This window comes from Polypterus senegalus, chromosome 14, assembly GCF_016835505.1.
Source record: "Polypterus senegalus isolate Bchr_013 chromosome 14, ASM1683550v1, whole genome shotgun sequence".
NCBI classification, from domain to species: Eukaryota; Metazoa; Chordata; class Cladistia; order Polypteriformes; family Polypteridae; genus Polypterus; species Polypterus senegalus.
Genome location: NC_053167.1, coordinates 138,208,887 through 138,224,136, shown reverse-complemented (window position 1 = coordinate 138,224,136; position 15,250 = coordinate 138,208,887). Strand labels below are relative to the sequence as shown.

General features: G+C 42.0%; 6 protein-coding genes across 6 annotated transcripts; 3 read left to right on the top strand and 3 right to left on the bottom strand.

The window, feature by feature from the left end:
* Window positions 1–1,467: 1,467 nt before the first annotated feature.
* Window positions 1,468–1,964, bottom strand: LOC120543520 (histone H2A-like). The gene has a single exon (XM_039776620.1). The coding sequence runs from the start codon at window positions 1,903–1,905 to the stop codon at window positions 1,519–1,521; it is 387 nt and encodes a 128-aa protein (XP_039632554.1). The 5' UTR covers window positions 1,906–1,964; the 3' UTR covers window positions 1,468–1,518.
* A 992-nt stretch (window positions 1,965–2,956) lies between these two features.
* On the top strand, window positions 2,957–3,397 carry LOC120543522 (histone H2B 5-like). The gene has a single exon (XM_039776622.1). It carries the CDS (start codon window positions 2,957–2,959, stop codon window positions 3,338–3,340), a length of 384 nt encoding a protein of 127 aa, XP_039632556.1. The 3' UTR covers window positions 3,341–3,397.
* Window positions 3,398–4,967: 1,570 nt separating this feature from the next.
* LOC120543529 (histone H4) lies at window positions 4,968–5,373 on the bottom strand. Its single transcript, XM_039776630.1, has one exon. The coding sequence runs from the start codon at window positions 5,329–5,331 to the stop codon at window positions 5,020–5,022; it is 312 nt and encodes a 103-aa protein (XP_039632564.1). The 5' UTR covers window positions 5,332–5,373; the 3' UTR covers window positions 4,968–5,019.
* A 5,709-nt stretch (window positions 5,374–11,082) lies between these two features.
* On the top strand, window positions 11,083–11,462 carry LOC120543525 (histone H4). The gene has a single exon (XM_039776626.1). The coding sequence runs from the start codon at window positions 11,101–11,103 to the stop codon at window positions 11,410–11,412; it is 312 nt and encodes a 103-aa protein (XP_039632560.1). The 5' UTR covers window positions 11,083–11,100; the 3' UTR covers window positions 11,413–11,462.
* Window positions 11,463–11,926: 464 nt separating this feature from the next.
* LOC120543523 (histone H2B 5-like) lies at window positions 11,927–12,554 on the bottom strand. Its single transcript, XM_039776624.1, has one exon. It carries the CDS (start codon window positions 12,346–12,348, stop codon window positions 11,971–11,973), a length of 378 nt encoding a protein of 125 aa, XP_039632558.1. The 5' UTR covers window positions 12,349–12,554; the 3' UTR covers window positions 11,927–11,970.
* A 791-nt stretch (window positions 12,555–13,345) lies between these two features.
* LOC120543517 (histone H2A-like) lies at window positions 13,346–13,823 on the top strand. The gene has a single exon (XM_039776617.1). The coding sequence runs from the start codon at window positions 13,389–13,391 to the stop codon at window positions 13,773–13,775; it is 387 nt and encodes a 128-aa protein (XP_039632551.1). The 5' UTR covers window positions 13,346–13,388; the 3' UTR covers window positions 13,776–13,823.
* The last annotated feature ends 1,427 nt before the right edge of the window (window positions 13,824–15,250 follow it).

The window sequence follows — 15,250 nt, the reverse complement described above, 5'->3', positions numbered from 1 at the left end:
CCAAGGAACAGTTTATTGACGTTGGTTGCATCAAAGAGGCTGAACGACCAGAGCACTATTCAGGAAGTGTATGAGGGGGTGCTACAAAGCTACAAAAACTTGTGGATTCACATTAATGGCATGGTGGACTGGTCTCGTAATACAGAGGAACCGTATATGCAAGGGCAGAGAAGACGTTTTTCTGGAAGTTTTGGCCCTAATTGTTCTTGTTCCACAACCAGAGTTTTCAATTTCTCTCAATTTCTTCATGGGTCCTCCGGTTTCCTCTCACAGTGCAAAGGCGTGCCGTTTCAGTTAATTTGAGAGGTTAAATTGGTTTACTGACTGGGAGAATGTCGGTGTTTACCCTGCAATGGACTGGAACCCAGTCCAAGACTTGTTCGTGCCTTGTCACCCAAGGCTGCTGGGATAAGCACAAGCTGTCCTGCTTCCCTGATTTGGTGTGTGTGTGTTCACTCTGTGATGGCCTCTCGCCCTGTCCAGGGATTGTTCCTGCCTTGCAACTGCAGAGACAAAATAGGATAAAGTGTAAAAATGTCAGCATTATTTGATCTAAATAAAAATTTGAAACTTAACTAAATGTTAAGCTAATACGGCAAAATCTTTCTCAGTGAAACAGAAGGGCAGAATATAATAGAAGATGCAAATGTGGGAATTTTATTTTTTTTGTGTTAGAAGGGGATCAGTTTAAGTACATTAGTGAATAACCAAATCTTTACGAAGACATAAATATTAGTATTATCTTAATTAATGTATTTTCCTTCTTTGCTACCCAGGTCCTTCCTGCGTGGAGTTTGCATGTTGTCCCTATGGCTGTGTAAATTTCATCTCACAGCCCAAGGATGTGTAGATTAGGTGAACTAGCAAAGCTAACTTGGCCATAGAGTGTGCTTTGTGTGTTTGCCCTGTAATGGATGGGCATCCTGTCCAGAGTTTGCTCCTGCCTTGTACCCTATGGTAGCTGGGATCGGCTCTAGCACCCTCGCATAATCCTGGTCTGGAGTAAGCAGGTTAGAAAATGACATGCCATGTTCATTCTATTAATTTTCGTAATACATTTGTTATGGAGAACTTAATACTGTGTTGTGATATTAGTTCATTTAAATACAGACTGGCCGATTAATGGTAGCCATTCTAAAGAATATGATCATTTGAAAACAAATTCCTATGCTTTTTTAAAAAATATCGGTGTTGGTATTGAAAATCTGACACAAAAATAATAAATAAATGTGAGCCATGTCTCTCTAGAAAAAGCAGTGTTGTGCAGAAGAATCAGCACAAACAGATGGATTTATTCTTGAAACAAATGGGAGTACAAGGCAAGTCCCTACTTGCTAAAGAAACCCTTTAGATCAAGTAATATAAAATAAAATACTAGTGATTACAATATACAGCCTATTAAAAAAAAAAAAAAAAGTTCTGAAAGACCAAGAAACAATCTAATGGAAAAGGCTCCAGTCTGAACAGATGGGTGGCTCTGAAAAGAGCCGTTGGTGTTAATGAACGAGTCGCCCTCATCTACTTGCTCTTAGCTGGTTTCTCGGTCTTCTTGGGCAGAAGCACGGCCTGAATGTTGGGCAGCACACCACCCTGAGCGATGGTCACGCCACCTAACAACTTATTGAGCTCCTCATCGTTACGCACAGCCAGCTGAAGATGGCGAGGGATGATTCTGGTTTTCTTGTTATCACGGGCAGCATTCCCGGCCAACTCGAGAATTTCAGCGGTCAGGTACTCGAGCACGGCAGCCAAGTAAACGGGAGCACCAGCGCCCACCCGCTCAGCATAGTTGCCTTTCCGTAGGAGCCTGTGAACACGGCCGACAGGGAACTGCAAACCAGCTCGAGAAGAGCGAGTCTTAGCCTTAGCACGTGCCTTACCGCCAGTCTTTCCTCTTCCAGACATCTTGACTTGTACACAGTAATTACTTACAACGGAATGGTCGCAGTAGCCAACGTTGCGCTTTTATTAAGGCTTCCTTCGGGCGCGACGATCTGAACAAACGGACCGCTCATTTGCATTTGCTTTTACGTCATTTGGTGGTGGTGGTGGTGGGGGGGGTCGGTCCAGGGCACGACTGTCCTTCCCCTTTGGACGACGCCTCCAGTGCAAAAATTACATCTCCGATCAAAGAATACATCGTGCCTTTTTATTGTTTTGATCCTTCCTGTGTTCTACATATGTACACACACATATTTTCTTTAACACCTTATATCTCTCATAATGTGGATTTTATTGAACCGATTATTTTAATTTTATATATATATATATATAAATGATAAAATATGTATTGTTCAAGGCGGTATACAGAGAAACATAACGCACGAAGGGCTGTATGCACATTGCCTTATTCTGCACTTACGTAGTCCCCACGTGAACGATATATCAGGGCGCTAAAATAAATAGATGAGTAGAGCTACAGAACTATTGTTGAAACGGTAAAAGAGGGCACATATTACTTTAGTTTAAAAAAAAAGGTTTAGTTTCCTACATTAGTAAGCACAAAATCGTTGTTCCAATTGCCAAGAACCCCATTCGCGTACGGATTACCGAGCTATTGACCCTTTTCCCTTCATCTCTACTAATAATATGCCTCGCGATTACGTTCAAGTTACTTTGTTTCGTCTCTTCTGATGGGCTTATACCATATATTGTTACCTGCCACGATTGCCGTAAAGATGACAGGGATACTGAAAGGTTATAGAAAAGAAAAAAAATTAGAAAGAACAAACTTAACATGTAGTTTTTAAAACACATAGCCCAATAGAAAAGTGCGCGCGAATTTTGACTCATTCATAACTTAACGGTCGTGTCTGAAATGAAGGAAACAGCGGCTCGTATGTTGTTGGTGGCCACGCCTTAACTCTGCGGCGCTTGCGATTTGCATGCCTGCCTTTAAAATGAGGAACCCGGGAAGTTGCGCTATTCAGTTTTTCATCGCTACGGTCTAATAGCAATGCCTGAACCTAAAGCTGCTCCTGCTCCTGCTCCTAAGAAGGGCTCTAAGAAAGCCGTTTCTAAGAGCCAGGCGAAGGGAGGAAAGAAACGCAGAAAGTCCAGGAAGGAAAGTTATTCCATCTATGTGTACAAGGTACTGAAGCAAGTTCATCCCGATACGGGCATTTCTTCAAAGGCAATGGGAATCATGAATTCGTTTGTGAACGACATCTTCGAGCGCATTGCCGGAGAGTCTTCTCGGTTGGCTCATTATAACAAGCGCTCCACTATTTCTTCCCGGGAGATCCAAACTGCTGTGAGGCTCCTGTTACCTGGAGAGTTGGCCAAGCACGCTGTGTCCGAGGGCACCAAAGCAGTTACTAAGTATACCAGCTCTAAGTAAACTGCCCGATTTCTGCTTAAAACCAACGGCTCTTTTCGGAGCCACCCACATTTTCTCAAAAGAGCTCAATTTAGCCTGTACAGAATTGTGAGGTTGATGCATTAAATATCTCCCTCCCCCACACGCTTTGGCATGCTTTTCCTGCGCCCGCTGCTTTACATTTTATAGCGACTCGGAACCACAATCCCGTTTATGGCAATAAGTCTGTCCTATGTTACAGCGGACGAGTACAAAATTGGTATGTAAAATCGAGTCAGCCAAAACACCGCAGAGTAGGAATGGTTAGAAGGCAGGAAATTATAGGGGGTGAAACTGATTAGGATTTCTCCAAGTACAAGAAATGGGAACAAACGCTGCTAAAATGGAACTTAATCGGGGAGGGGAAGAGAGTTGCTCTAGCTAGTGATGGGAACTCCGGCTCTTTTCAAAGCTTCGCCTGTTTTGGATCGGCTCCCAAATGGCTCTTCGTTTAGTATCACTTGGATGCTTATATTTTAGCCTAATTAAGCAATTATGAATGGTTTGTGTATAAGCAATTTCTTATTCATTGTTTTCAGACATTACCTATTTTTATGCATTTTTTCCATTACAAAAAATGCACCGTTACTATTATTCAAAATTAAATTAAAAATAAGATGAACAACTTAACACAACTTAAACAAACAAAGGCCAATCTCAACAACAATATGACTCTTTGAATAAAAGTTTTAGGCCAGGAACATACATGGGGTTTAAGGCCTGTACAAAAGTTGTAAATCCAATGTCCTCCACAATGGAAAATGGTTGAAAGTCGCTAGCTATCATTTTAGCCAGCTCCTCATCGGCACTTCTTTGTTTGTCTGGCGTCATTTGTTTTGAAATAAATGTGCTTATTTTGGTTTGAACTGAAGACCGTGTTATACCTGCAGTTTTCGGTAAGACAGTGGATGGCAGGAGAGAGGGCACGCTCTCCTCCAGTTGCACGGATGGGTGGGTGGATCTTATAGCCTATGTCTGTGCAGGTTTGTTGTTGACCCTGCTGCTCTAACGGATATTTTCATATTACAAATTCTGCACTTAGTTTTGCAGCCAGATGCTGCTGCTTTTTCGGCTTTCACTCATTTCTTCACGATGCGCTTGCATTTAAATCTGGCTCCTCGTCTGTCGCATCGACAGGTACAGTGTACCTGGCCTGTACCAACACTCGCTGACTTCGGAGCATCTGCCCCCCTTTCACATAGTGGTACGATCCTAGTCCGATGTGTCGTTTGTGAACGAGCCGGCATTATGAGCAAATGTTCTGTGCGCCCATATAAATAAAGTCCCGTCCCAACCGAATGGATTTGCAGCGGAGCAGGAGCGGCTGAAGGTTCGGCTCTGCTCGACGGGCATCGGCTCCTCTCGTTCGCTTCAAAGCATCGGTTCTTAGAGCCGGCTCGTTCGCGAACGACACATCACTAGCTCTAGCAATGAAAGAACCACCAAAGGGGCCTTGACTGTTACAAAGCAACTGAATAGCTCTTAAAGTATCCGTTTCAATCGGTAACGGGAACACATTTTGCCAAGTACTCCATTCTTACTACTGTGGAAAGGACCTCGCCAACTATTTCACAATAGCAGAAGGAAAGCTCTCCAAATAGAAAACGTGGGCGGCTCTGAAAAGAGCCTTTGGATTATTTCTTTTAAATCTCAATTATTGCTTAACCTCCGAAGCCATACAGAGTACGACCCTGCCTCTTCAAAGCGTATACCACATCCATGGCAGTGACAGTTTTTCTCTTGGCATGCTCAGTATAGGTGACAGCATCCCGAATGACATTCTCCAAGAACACTTTCAGCACTCCACGGGTTTCTTCATAGATCAACCCAGAAATTCGCTTCACTCCACCTCTCCGAGCCAAACGACGGATAGCAGGCTTTGTAATACCTTGAATGTTATCTCGCAGAACTTTACGATGACGCTTTGCGCCACCCTTGCCAAGTCCCTTTCCACCTTTACCACGACCAGACATATTTACCTCGTTCTAAACTTCAGCTAATTAACAGCAGAATGTGCGGGTCTTCGCCTGATATGAGTACAACGACGACCTACTCGAACGCAGCACTGGAAATGTTTGCGCGGGCTTTCAGGAAATCGCGCTTTGAATTTTCTCTTTTGTATCCGAGCACAAGTCTCATGAACAAAGACGCTAGCCCGCCATATGGAATCGAATTTGAGTGAGAGTTTATAGAAGCAGCTAATTGAGTGATACACTTAGGCTTTCCAGAACCTTACTTCTTTTCTGGTGCTACTCTTTGGTGTAAATAGTACCTCGCATCCTTTCATTCATGTGAGAAAACGGTGCGTTTGGTTGTTTTCTGTTGAGAAAATAATAATAAAAAAAGCCTGAAAGTAGCCTATATTCTTATATATCGCTGTCCACTCTGTGTGCCGTTTTAAGTTACATAAACAAAGATTTTTATGCACAAGTTAATTCAAAATACAATCAAGTTTTGTTTGATTATTCTGTACTGAAGCGTATTAGGGCCACGGTGAAAAAAAAAGAAAACGTCGAGATTAAAGTCGACATGTTGACTTTATTCTCGACATTTCCACTTTATTCTCGACATTTATCTTGAGATTAAAGTCGACATTTCCACTTTATTCTCGTAGCGTTTGTCAGTAGAATGTCGCAAACTAAACTTCATCTTAAAATGAATTTTTAATTTACTATATTTTCTCAAACCCCGTTATAAATTAAGTAGCCCATTAAATGCTGTGTGTTAAGTGTTCCTCGACCCATGTTAATCGGTACACGCATCTTAAACTGATTTCCTCTTGCACTAAAAGGATGCGAAGGCAGCGATCGCCGCACAGAATACATTCACTTCATGATTTCCCTGCTCTCTGAACATTTAGAATGCTAAGATAAAAACTTGATATCATTTTCATGATGAAATGTATTAAGGCATTCGGGGGCACGGTGGTGTGGTGTGGTGTGGTGGTTGCACTTCACAACTGCCTCACAACAAGGCGGTCCCGGGTGTTGCATGGGGTGTTGTGTGTAGCAGGGGCGGATATAGAAAATTATTCATGGGGTGGCAAGGGGGTGGCATTAAAATTATGAGGGGTGGCAACACTGAAGCAAGCATCCTTGCATGGTTTTTGTGGATTCAAGGAATGCTATTCTTTATTCAGTGTATACACTAGGGCCACATTTTTACATTGTTCTATAAAAATGAAATAAAGGCTGATTTGTGATTGACTTGAATCTGATATCTGGATTGGAAAGTCAGATAAATTAAATGAGATGGTACGGTATATTTAACTTCTCTTTATTGTGTTTTATGCAAACCTATGCGTTTTACGCAAAGTCTATGCCAAGTTTAATTTACTGAGCATGACAAACAATGCAGAGTGCACATTGATACAAAATCTCAATGGATCGTTAAGTCAAAAACACATAATAAATATACAGAAACCACATTTAAATCACCTGAAATGACTTGCACCAATGTTGCTGAAGATATAGCTGAATTAAAGCCTCCTAAACCCTGTACAGTCCTCCTACTTTTAGTACCAGCTATTCCAGATATTAGTCAGTTTCGCACCTATGGTGAGTTGTTGGAAGCCACTGTGAGATTAGTTAAAGGAGCTGAGCAAGATCATCAACCTTGTGCCTCTGATTACCAAAAGGCTGAATTGCTACTTGTACGAAGGGCTCAGATAGATAGTTTCCTGATGAGTTCAATCAACTACAAGAAGGTAAACCTGTTTCTTCTAGTAGCAGACTGATAACCTTATCTCCAGAATTTGACCATTCCAGTGAAATTATCAGAGTTGGTGGTAGGCTGCGACGAGCTGAGCTGTTGGAATGTGATGCAATGCATCCTATTATATTGGATCCTACTCACCCTGTGACAAAATTACTGATTCAAAGATATGATGAACAACTTAGTCACCCAGGACCAGAACGTTTATTTGCTGAAATTAGGCGCACATACTGGATCCTGAGAGGAAGAGAGGCAATTAGGAAACATCAGCATGTTTGCAGAGAGTGTCAAAGATGGCGAGCTAAACCTCAAATGCCTAAGATGGCCGATCTGCCACTAGCCCGGCTCCGTTTATTTAAGCCAGCATTCTATAGTACTGGAGTGGATTGCTTTGGGCCTTTTATTGTGAAGGTCGGCCGTCGTAATGAAAAGAGATGGGGAGTAGTATTTAAATGTCTTAGAACCAGGTGTGTCTATTTGGACATATTTAATAGCATGGATGCAGACTCTTTCTTAATGACCCTTCGACGCTTTATTCCACGACGGGGAAAACCCTATGAACTGCTTTGTGATCAAGGTACAAATTTCCGTGGAAGTAATCGAAAGTTGTGTGAGGCCTTTGCAAGTTTAACAAATGATCTTAAGTTGCTTCTGGCCTAACAAAAAATTAGGTTCCAGTTCAATCCACCAGGTGCACCACATTTTGGTGGTGCTTGGGAGCGGGAGATTCGTTCGATAAAGACTGCACTTAACATAACCTTGGGGTCCCAAACAGTTACTGAAGAGGTGCTGAGGACAATTCTAGTGGAAGTAGAAGGGATCTTAAACGCAAAACCTTTGGGGTACGTTTCTTCCAATTTAGCTGATCTTGACCCAGTGACCCCAACTATCTGCTTATGGGGTGGCCTGACTCATCTCTTCCTCAGGTTGTCTATCCTGAATCAGATCTCTTGACTAGAAGGAGATGGAGACACAGCCATGTGCTGGCAGATCGTTTTTGGTCATGCTTTCTTAAGTATTACCCACCGAATCTTCAGACATGTCAGAAGTGGCTGAAAGAGGCAGCTAATCTAGCTGATGGAAAGGTAGTAATGCTTCTTGATCCACAGTTACCCAGAGCTTCATGGCCTGTAGGTAGAGTGCTGCGCGTCATACCAGGAGCTGATGGACGAGTTCGAACAGCTGAAGTAAGGATTAATGGAAGAGTGTATACTCGACCTGTGACCCGACTTATAGAACTTCCAGAAATATCTGACGATGAGCCTTCCAGTGACAAACCTTCAGAATGACGTAAGAGGTCAAATTTGGTATACCAAATTTGGGGGCGGCTGTAAAAAAGGCTCCTGTGCCTTTAAGGCACTGAAGCATGATCACGTGAAAACCGTGGCGTGTGCAGTGAGCATGTGCGTTTGTTAGATGTACCTCGTGAGAGCCGGAACTACTGGAGCCACTAGAGAAAGTTTAAGTTTGTGCGTTGTTGACCAAATAACCACACATACACCTACTCACCTACCTGTACGGTTGTTCTACTTCATGTGAAATTTTGGCATCTCAACATTAAAGTGATGTTCCTGAAATGGTTGGATTAGTTCCTGGGTTTTAACCGACACACCACAGCGACTACAGCGTATTGCAAGTCTGCCTTCTGCCTTTCTTCATAACAGCCTCATTGTATCCATTATTGCTAATCACTAAGATTTCAGTTTTCTCTTTATTTAACTTGAGAAAGTTACTATTCATCCATTCTGAGATACAAGTCAGACATTGTGTTAGTGAATCAAGAGAATCGGGGTCATCAGGTGCTATTGATAAGTACAGCTGTGTGTCATCAGCATAGCTGTGGTAGCTCACGTTGTAACCTGAGATAATCTGACCTAACGGAAGCATGTAGATTGAGAATAACAGCGGACCCAGGATAGAGCCTTGTGGAACACCATATCAGATATCATGTGTCTTCGAGTTGTAATTACCACAACTAACAAAGAATTTTCTCCCTGTCAGGTAGGATTCAAACCAATTTAAGACCCTGCCAGAGAGGCCCACCCATTGACTAAGGCGATTTCTACGAATATTGTGATCAATGGTGTCAAATGCGGCACTCAGATCTAAGAGGATGAGAACAGATAAATGGCCTCTGTCTGCATTCACGCAAATCATTTACTACTTTAACGAGTGCAGTTTCTGTGCTGTGATTTGTTCTAAAACCCGACTGAAATTTATCAAGAATAGCAGGTTTATTGAGGTGGTCATTTAACTGCATAATGACTGCCTTCTCTAGAACTTTACTTAAGAAAGGCAGGTTAGAGATGGGTCTAAGATTTTCAAGAGCCGAGGGGTCAAGATTATGTTTCTTAAGAAGGGGTTTAACTACAGTAGTCTTAAGGCAGTCTGGGAAGACCCCCGTATCTAATGACGAATTAATTATGTCCAGAATATTTTTAATTAGCACACCTGATACTTCTTTGAAAAACATGGTTGGTATCGGGTCAAGGACGCAGGTGGAGGGTTTTAATTGAGAGATTATTTTTTGTAAATCAGGTAAATCTATCCTAGTGAAAGAGTTTAATTTGTTTATAACAGGATGCTGGGGTATAGGAGGATCCTTAGTGTTGGAGGGATATACTATGTTATTTCTAATATCATTCATTTTTTGATTGAAAAATACAGTGATAGCCTCACAGGTTTTACTGGAAGAACTTTGGAGGCATTCCTTTGAGTTACCTGGGTTTAGTGGGCGACCAATTGTAGAAAATAAGACTCTGGGATTACTAGCATTGTTATTTATAATCTTGGAGAAATAGCAGCGTCTCTCAAGACGGACAGTGTTATTGTATTCTGTTATTTTGACTTTTAATATTTCATGGTGGATAGTAAGTTTAGTCTTCCTCCATTGACGCTCAGCTCTGCGGCATGTTCTCTTTAAATCAGACACTCTTTTGGTCTTCCATGGTATACCAATGCTAGAAGATTTTTTAACTGTCTTTTCAGGTGCAACTATGTCAACAGCAGCTCTCACTTTAGTATTAAATCTTTCCACCTTACTATTTACATTATCCTCACTATTATAGCTGGCACTATAAACGGACTGATTGCTTAGGTCGATGTATTCGTTCCAATCTGCCAATAAAAGATGATCTTTTGAGCACACAGGATGGTGAGGAGATGAGAAGGTTTAAAGAACAACAACAAACTAAACAAAAGATGTATTTTGACAGAGGCACACAACAGTTGCCAGAGCTATGTGAAAGAGACAGTGTAAGATTCAAAGATAACACAATTACATGGACACAAAAGGGATTGTAATAAAACAAGCGCAACCCAGATATTACCATATACAAACAGAAGGAGGTAGAGTAATACGGAGGAATCGACAGCATCTTCCAAAGGAAAAAAAATTGAATTAGCAGGAATATTCTAACAATGAGCAGGAGAATGTTGTGGAAGAAAATTTAAAGGAACAACAACTACAACTCAGGAAATCTGCTCATCACAGGAAATGCCCTGAAAGACTGATTGAGTCATGTTAAAACAATTAGAAAATATGAAAATTCTTGGGTATTGGCTATTGTACATAATTTGAAATAGTAAAATTTAAAATACTAAAAATATGTTGATACCAAGTTTTAAGAAATTACAGTCTTTTGAGTTATAAAGAAAGATGTAATGATAGTTGATGTTGATCTGTGAACTCGACAGCTAATAGTAATGTCTTAATTTACATACAGGAAGTTGTAAGAGGATTTAGTGTTTTGGAAGAGGTTGTTGTACATGTTTAGGACTGTTCAAGTAAAGAGTTACTCTTTTCCAAACAATGTGTCGCTGAGTTATTGGAACCCGCAATAAAAACAATACATCTGGCGGGCTAGCTTCTTTGTTCGTGAGACTTGTGGTCCGCAGCGAAAGACAAAATTCAAAAACCCGCGCAGACATTTCCTGTTCTGTTTTCGATCCGGTCGTCGTTTCGATCATATCAGGCGAGGATCCACGCGTTGTCGTGTTAATTAGTTGAAATCTAGAACGAGTTAAACATGTCTGGTCGTGGTAAAGGTGGAAAGGGACTTGGTAAGGGTGGCGCAAAGCGTCATCGTAAAGTTTTGCGAGACAACATTCAAGGTATTACAAAGCCTGCTATCCGTCGTTTGGCTCGTAGAGGTGGTGTGAAGCGAATTTCTGGCTTGATCTATGAAGAAACCCGTGGAGTGCTGAAAGTGTTCTTGGAGAATGTCATTCGGGATGCTGTCACCTATACTGAGCATGCTAAGAGAAAAACTGTCACCGCCATGGATGTGGTATACGCTTTAAAGAGGCAGGGTCGTACTCTGTATGGCTTCGGAGGTTAAGCAATAGTCGAGACTTAAAAAATAATCCAAAGGCTCTTTTTAGAGCCGCCCACGCTTTCTATTTGGAGAGCTTTCCTTTTGCGGTTCTGTAATGTCCATTAAAATGGCAAAGTTCCTTCCACCGTAGTAAGGATGGAGTTACACTACTTGGCAAAGGTGTTATCTAAGGAAGCGGATACTTTGCGAGCGATTCAGTTAGTTTATAGTAGTCCCGGCCATTTTAAACGTTTTAATTGTTAAGGAAAACCTCCACCCACCCCCAGATTTGTAACGTTTTAACCCATTTCTGGAACTTGGAGTAATTGCGATCTTTTTCTACCCAATCCTTGTGGCAATTTTCTGCCTTCAAACCATTCCTACTCTGCGGCGTTTGACAACTATAGTGGTCAAGAACAGACTGGTCTGTACAATTTCAGGCTCATTGCCATAAACGGGACTGTGGTTCTGAGAGAATAAAATGCATCAACCTCACAATTCTGTAAAGATTAATGGAGCGCTTTTGAGAAAATGTGGGTGGCTCTGAAAAGAGCCGTTGGTTTTAAGCAGAATTCAGGCAGTTTATTTGGAGCTGGTATACTTGGTAACTGCTTTGGTGCCCTCGGACACAGCGTGCTTGGCCAACTCACCAGGTAACAGGAGCCTCACAGCAGTTTGGATCTCCCGGGAAGAAATAGTGGAGCGCTTGTTATAATGAGCCAACCGAGAAGACTCTCCGGCAATGCGCTCGAAGATGTCGTTCACAAACGAATTCATGATTCCCATTGCCTTAGAAGAAATGCCCGTATCGGGATGAACTTGCTTCAGTACCTTGTACACATAGATGGAATAACTTTCCTTCCTGGACTTTCTGCGTTTCTTTCCTCCCTTCGCCTGGCTCTTAGAAACGGCTTTCTTAGAGCCCTTCTTAGGAGCAGGAGCAGCTTTCGGCTCAGGCATTGCTGTTAAAGCGTAGCGATGAGAAACTAAACAGCGAAACTCCCCGGGTTCCTCATTTTAAAGGCGGCCATGCAAATAGCAAGCGCCGCAGAGTTAAGGCGTGGCCACCAACGACATACGAGCCGCTGTTTCCTTCATTTCAGACACGACCGTTAAGTTATGAATGAGTCAAAATTCGCGCGCACTTTTTTATTGGGCTCTGTGTTTTAAAAAGTAGGCTACATGTTAAGTTTGTTCTTTCTATTCTTTTTTCTTTTCTATAACGTTTCAGTATCCCTGTCAGCTTTACGGCAATCGTGGCAGGTAACAATACATGTTGTAAGCCCATCAGAAGAGACGAAACAAAGTAACTTGAACGTAATCGCGAGGCATACAATTAGTAGAGAGGAAGGGAAAAGGGTCAATAGCTTGGTAATCCGTACGCGAATGGGAATTCCTGGCATTTGAAAAAACGATTTTGAGTTTAACAATGTAGGAAAGTAAACTTTTTTTTTTTACTAAAGTAATATGTGCCCTCTTTTACCGTTTCAACAATAGCTGTGTAGCTCTACTCCTCTATTTATTTTTGTGCCCTGAGAAATCGCGAAAATCGTTCACGTGGGGACTACGTAAGTGCAGAATAAGGCAATGTGTATGCAGCACTTCGTGTGTTATGTTCCTCTGTGTTCCGCCTTGAACAAAATATATTTTATCATTTTACATATAAAATTAAAATATCAGTTCAATAAAATCTACATTATGAGAGATATAAGGTGTTAAAGAAAATTGTGTGTATGTACATACCTGTATGTAGAACACAGGTATGATCAAAACAATAAAAACAATAATACTCTTTGATCGGAGATGTTATTTTTGCACTGGAGGCGTCGTCCAAAGGGGTAGGACGTCCCTGGACCCCCCCTTAACCAAATGACGTAAGAGCAAATGCAAATGAGCGGTCCGTTTGTTCAGCTCGTCGCGCCCGAAGGAAGCCTTAATAAAAGCGCAACGTTGGCTACTGCGACCATTCCGTTGTAAGTAATTACTGTGTACAAGTCAAGATGTCTGGAAGAGGAAAGACTGGCGGTAAGGCACGTGCTAAGGCTAAGACTCGCTCTTCTCGAGCTGGTTTGCAGTTCCCTGTCGGCCGTGTTCACAGGCTCCTACGGAAAGGCAACTATGCTGAGCGGGTGGGCGCTGGTGCTCCCGTTTACTTGGCTGCCGTGCTCGAGTACCTGACCGCTGAAATTCTCGAGTTGGCCGGGAATGCTGCCCGTGATAACAAGAAAACCAGAATCATCCCTCGCCATCTTCAGCTGGCTGTGCGTAACGATGAGGAGCTCAATAAGTTGTTAGGTGGCGTGACCATCGCTCAGGGTGGTGTGCTGCCCAACATTCAGGCCGTGCTTCTGCCCAAGAAGACCGAGAAACCAGCTAAGAGCAAGTAGATGAGGGCGACTCGTTCATTAACACCAACGGTTCTTTTCAGAGCCACCTATCCGTTCAGACTGGAGCCTTTTCCATTCAGATTGTTTCTTGGTCGTTCAGCACTTTTTTTTAATGGGCTGTATATTGTAATCATTGGTATTTTATTTTATATTGCTTTATCTGAAGGGTTTCTTTAGCAAGTAGGTACTTGCCTTGTACTGTATAACTCCCATTTTATGTTTCGAGAATAAATCCACATCATCCATCTGTTCATGCTGGAGCCCTCTCCGTTAAGATTACTTAATGTAACAGCAACTTTTTATAGACTGTTCTCACTGGTAGTTTATCATGGACGTGGGCGCCTGTTTCTCTGTTGTTAATTGCTGTGTAAAACTTGCTTTTTCTTTTTGTAATCCTTTTTAAGGACTTGATCTGAAGGACCTCATGGTCCAGCCTTGGAAATCTTAACAGTATTGCAGTAGTGTAGCTTGGACTAAAGCTTGTAAGTGAACACTTTAAGTCCTTAGCACATTAAAGATACAGTTGTCCTTTACTAATGCGTTGTTCCACTTGTTTGGAACGCTTGTCTTTGAAACATATCTAAATGAAAGGTAAGTCTTTCATTCAGTTGTTTACTGTAGTAAAGGGTAGCCATTTTGGGATAAATGGCTGGCTGAGTTTCTAAAGGTGAATATTTTTCATTTTTTGGTGTGGCAGTGATTTTCATGTAATTTCCATTTTGTAGAAAACATACCTTGCCAAAGACAAAAACACCTGCTGTCCTCAGTCATGGATTGCAGTCTTCCTAGTCATTAGCTGTGTTTTCTCTTTGGCCCTTGGACAAAAGGAGCAGGGCCATATAGACTGGGACTTTCTAGCCCTAAAACAGATCTACTGATAATATGTTGATTAGCTAGAATATCTGACTTTTTTTGGTATATGGGAGTCTCATGTTGCGGGTTGGCTACACGTTTCCACTTGTCTTTTGGAAGCCTCTTCAACCTGCCACCTTTGATAATGTAACCAAGATAAGCAGCGTAAATGAGGACACGTGCATCCATGTTATGAGTTGTATATATATGGTGCTTTGTATGCAGTAACCCGTTTGAGTCTTGACTTTCTTTAATCAAGTAAGACCAAGGTGGCATGACAATCCAAGACTGCATAACTGATTAGCCAGACTGGGAACAGCAGAACAGTTTGATGTAAGTTTCTTGTAGTTAGTGACCTGTTTAAGGCTTCTCCAGAATGATGCATTGCATTTGCTGACAATTGTTCTTGCAGATGGTCAGAGGACTTTCTTTTGGCACATTTGATCCCTTTGTCCACTATATACTTGTGATGATCACAGTTCTCTTTCCAACTGTCCATCCATCCATTTCCGTAACCTTCTTATTCAAATCAGGGAAGCAGGGCAGCTTGTGCTTATCCCAGCAGCCGTGGGTGACAAGGCACGAACAAGTCTTGGACTGGGTTCCAGTCCATTGCAGGGCAA